This window comes from Benincasa hispida, chromosome 3 (assembly GCF_009727055.1).
Source record: "Benincasa hispida cultivar B227 chromosome 3, ASM972705v1, whole genome shotgun sequence".
Taxonomy (NCBI): domain Eukaryota; kingdom Viridiplantae; phylum Streptophyta; class Magnoliopsida; order Cucurbitales; family Cucurbitaceae; genus Benincasa; species Benincasa hispida.
In genome coordinates, this window is record NC_052351.1 from 47823070 (window position 1) to 47827860 (window position 4791).

At 32.1% G+C, this 4791-nt stretch overlaps 1 protein-coding gene across 1 annotated transcript; it reads left to right on the forward strand.

Annotated features, from left to right (window-relative positions):
• Nucleotides 1–807: 807 nt before the first annotated feature.
• On the forward strand, nt 808–1675 carry LOC120074087 (wound-induced protein 1). Its single transcript, XM_039027079.1, has one exon. The coding sequence runs from the start codon at nt 826–828 to the stop codon at nt 1396–1398; it is 573 nt and encodes a 190-aa protein (XP_038883007.1). The 5' UTR covers nt 808–825; the 3' UTR covers nt 1399–1675.
• Nucleotides 1676–4791: the final 3116 nt, after the last annotated feature.

Consider the following 4791-nt stretch of genomic DNA (forward strand, 5'->3'; position numbering starts at 1 on the left):
TGGTTCTTACATTCAAAATTTACACTTTTAACCATGACTTTTCATAGATACTTACTTTTGCCTTTGACGTTAAGGTCTATTAATTATTTTAAAATAATTATGAAATGAAAAAAATTAATTAATTTTATAGTGACGAAAGATAGTAAAGTTTAATTAATTATAGTTTTTTTAAATTAAGATATTAATATTATAGATTGAAAATGAGTATTTAATGAAAAATATAGTTCAAAGGGTAAATTTTGAAATCTAAATATTAAATTGAAACAATACTCAAACCTTAAGATAAAGTTGTAACATTTTAAAACAAAGCCACTAAATTAAAATCAAATTCAAAACTTAAAATACTCCGGGTGTGTTTGAAGTAAGGACTATCCTACAATTATAATAAGCACCTCATGATATGGTATTTAGTATTTCTCAATTAGCTATAGTAACATTATTTCAAAACTCAATTTGCTATCATATTTACTATTAGTTACCGTTTTTACTATTTTACATCATCATTTTTTTTATTCTTTGTAACACTGTTTACTATTTCCTTATCAAATTAAAATAATTTACATCTCAAATATATATTAGAATAATCTACATCCTACACAAAAACTATTATAAATTATAATAATTTAGGACTATAATAATCAACTTCTTGTTTCATATCCTTTAAAATGTAATATTTTGAAATTTAACAACAAAATTTAGACTACACTCTTGGACAAAATATTTTGTATTTTTACATTTTTTTTTAATTCAACCATAATTTTTCATCATTTTGGCTTCAGTCTCCACATGCTCTGCTATAAATAGCCCTGCCAGCCAGTATCCAAAATGTCCATGCACAGACCAAATCCAAAGCATCCACAGCTCAAAACAAAACCCCTTTTTCCTCAAACAATGGATTCAACTTCCCCTTCAACAACCCACATCCTCAAACACTCCGAAATCACTCACTCAGAAGCAGAGCAACAAAACAGAGCAACCGCCGAAGCCCTGTACAAATCCCTCGCCGCCGGCCGTACCGACGCGGTGGCCAAGTTCCTCGCCGGCGACCTCGAATGGTGGTTCCACGGGCCACCACATTGCCAGTACATGATGCGGGTCCTAACCGGCGAGTCGAGCCACGGCGAGTTCCGGTTCGAGCCGAGGAGCATAACGGCAATCGGCGACTCTGTTATTGTGGCAGAAGGCTGGGAAGGGGCTCAAGTCTATTGGGTTCATGTTTGGACGTTGAAAGATGGGCTGATTACGCAGTTTAGAGAGTATTTCAATACGTGGCTTGTTGTGACAGATCTCCGGCAGCCAGCTTGGCAGGAGGTCCGCCACGATGGGCTGACGGTGTGGCAGAGCCACCCTCGGGATTTGCTTCACCGATCGCTGCCGGCGATTGTGTTAGCTCTGTAGTTTGTCACAATAAGCCTTGTGGGCAGTTAACTATGTAATTTGTGTTTCTTAAAGTTAAGGGAATGGGACAATGTTTTTGTTGTGTGGATTATGGACATTCCAAGTCTCAAAATGTAAATTGCTTTATGTTGGGAGAGAAAAAAAAAAAAAAAAAACAAAGCCATTTCTATGTTATTCCTTCCTTCTAATTTGAGCATAGCTAGTAGAAGTTGGGATATCCAAATTCTCAAAATGTAAATTGCTTCTTTTAAAAGTTGGATATCTAAATTCTCAAATTTATACTCAATTATACTTAATAAAAAGGAAATTATTCTAATATAATTTGTTATAGGTCATTTTGGAGCAAAAATCATAAACTCGAAAGAGTGTTATATCAAGTGTAAAATCATAATAATAGTAGTCACATGAGGTCCAAATGAGTGCAAGAAACAAACAAAGAGGAGGAGACAAGGAACTGGGAGGAAACTAGGTCAAGTGGCCATACCCACCTCAGCCTCGAAGGTTGAGGCCAAGGCAACTCTTTTCTCTTCATGAGAGCTCACTTCTTGTGGGACATAGTCTTAGGTCCCATGGTCAACTCGAATTGACATCCTTGAATGGCTTTTGGATTCGAATCCCTAGGGTTCATCCCTCTATAAATAAGAGGTCATAAGTCTCACCCAAAGTAAGTTACTCTTTTACTACTAGTTTGCCCTAATTCTTTGCTAAATACTGATTTAAGCATCAAAGGTTTTGTGGTAGGTTCCACGCCCATGTTTTCTTCTTCTTTATCTTACAGGTCATCTCACTTTTCCAAAATTACAAATTTATTGTTGAGGGTACATGAAGGTCAAGTGAGTCTTCCTACTTAGAATATTTTACCATTAATACAATTTATTTTTATTCTAAATAAAATCAACAGGTATTACTCAATTCAAGTGATGAAAGTTCAATCTATTTGATTTGCTATAATGGATTTTTTCCCTTTTTTAAAGGTAAACTGAAATTTTGGTTAAAAAATCATTTTAGTCCCTAAAATTTCGTAGAAATAACAATATTATCTTTGAATTTTGGTTTGTAACGATTTGGTCCATGCACTTTTAATTTTGTAACAATTTAGTTCTTGAACTTAGCAACAATTTAGTTCTTGTAGACATTATCATAGAAATTATTGTTAAGATTTAATTAGATTTCTTACATAAATAAATCAGTAAACAAATTAGAGACTCAATAATTTTATAAAATACAAAGTCTTTTATAAAATACAATGTCTATATCATAAAATAATAAAAATTGATATCTAATTTTGACAAATTTTTTTACATTAAGGATTAAATTGTTACAAATTTGAAAGTATAAAAACTAAAGGGTTACATCCTAAAATTAAGGAATTAAATTATTAAAAAAAATTAAAAATTCAAGAATAAAATCGTTACAAATTAAAGACATAGACTAAATTGTTACTTTTTTAAAAGTTTAGGGACTAAATTTTTTAATCCATCATTCTACCGAGGAAGATTGGCAAATTATTTTTGTTTAAAATAAATAGAGGGAGAATAATAGAGAGGTGAAAATATAGGGAAAGGCAAATTAATTTTTCACAAAAATTCAATTTTAGGGCAAGCAACTTTCTTTTTAGCTTTTGCATTGTGATATTAAAGGATGATATTGTTTTAGGGATGTTCTTTTTCTTTATAGGGACATTTTATGTCTTGAATTTATGGGATTTTCCACTTACCTTTAATATTAATATTGTTATTTTCAAAATTTATTAGAGAAATATTGTTGTTTTGAAATTTATTAGAGAAATATTGTTGTTTTGGGAGTTCGAGACTAGAGGTCGAACGTTGAGAAATCGACTAATGTGGAGGTCGAACGTTGAGAACTCGACGAACAGAGAAAAACTTGGAAACAATACATAAGTCGAAACTTCAACCCTCGACAAGGGAAATCTCACGAATCTCGCTTAGGTTGTCGAAGGTTGAAGTTTCGACACACATCCACTCTCGAGATTGCAGGTTTATTACTTTTCTTTTTCCCTCATAGAGGAAATAAAGTAATGATATGGTATACTATATGTATCTGTGTACTCGAGCTGCTTCTAACAACCTATGCATTTTGTTATCATTTCGAATTAGACGGATGTTTGTGGGATTAACGTGAGGGGGTGGGGTGGCTATATTTCTGGGAGCGAACTCCAGGTGAATATGAAGCGCATGAATACAAGTTATGCCTTGGAATGAAAGACAATTCCGAATTAGCTTTGTCTACGAACAAAATTTTGTATATTAGGTTGTCAAAGGTTACACACATGTCGAAACTTCAAAGAGATTAAGGAGATAAGTGGGCTGAAGCAGATTAAGGAGAGAGCGAGATTCAAAGCGAGAATGTTGGAGAGAACGGGATTTAGTTTATATTGGCTAATCTGACTAACATTGAACTTGGTAAAATGAAATGGTTGAATAATTGAAAAATGAGATTATTCAAGAATACACATTGAATGCTAAGATTACACATTGAGTTTCTGGTAGTAGATCCATAATAAAAAAAGTGTTTGTGATTGTTTCAGAAGAAATGAAAGCTAGTAATCATTAATAGAAAAATAACAACAATAACAGAGAGAGCGAGATATTGAGAGAGAGCGAGAGTGAGAGAGCAAGATTTTAGGAGAGAATCGAATACTGAGAGAGCGAGATATTGAGAGAGAGCGAGAGTGAAGAGAGCGAGATCTTAGGAGAGAGTGAGAGTGAGAGAGCTTCAATTTATTGTCTAATAATTGAATAATCATTAGACAAATACATTGAATATATTAGATTATTATACTATAATTGAATAATCATTAGACAACAAATTGAATATATTAGACTATTATACTAAAATTGCATATCATTATACAACAAATTGAAATATATTAGATTATTATACTATAATTGAATAATCATTAGACATAAATTGAATAAATTGAATATATTAGATTATTATACTATAAATTGAATATATTAGATTATTATAATGTAAAACTTTTTATTGATTACAAAAAAAAAAAAAAAAGATATTGACATATACAGTAGATTATTATAAAAATTGATTATACAATAAATTATAATAAAATAAAATGAATATATAATAAAAAAAATTATTTATTATTCAATCCCTAACTATCTGGAGCCCGTCTTAGTAACGAAGGACACTTCCTTCGATTATGTCCTAACTGGTTACAAAATCCACATCGTTGTCGAATGGTTGGTTCTGCCCAATCCATCTCGTTGTGATAACGTGAACTTTTCGGTCTACCAGGTCTTCTCAACAACGATGGATCAAGATGTAAGACAGGCATATTAGGGTGCATGATCTAGTAATCTTCATGCGGTACAGGTTGAAATTGAGGAGAGTAACATTCAGCATACGTTGACA

Excerpts from the sequence above, each read along its gene's own strand:
- LOC120074087 (XM_039027079.1), top strand. The coding sequence starts at position 826 with ATGTCCATGCACAGACCAAATCCAAAGCATCCACAGCTCAAAACAAAA.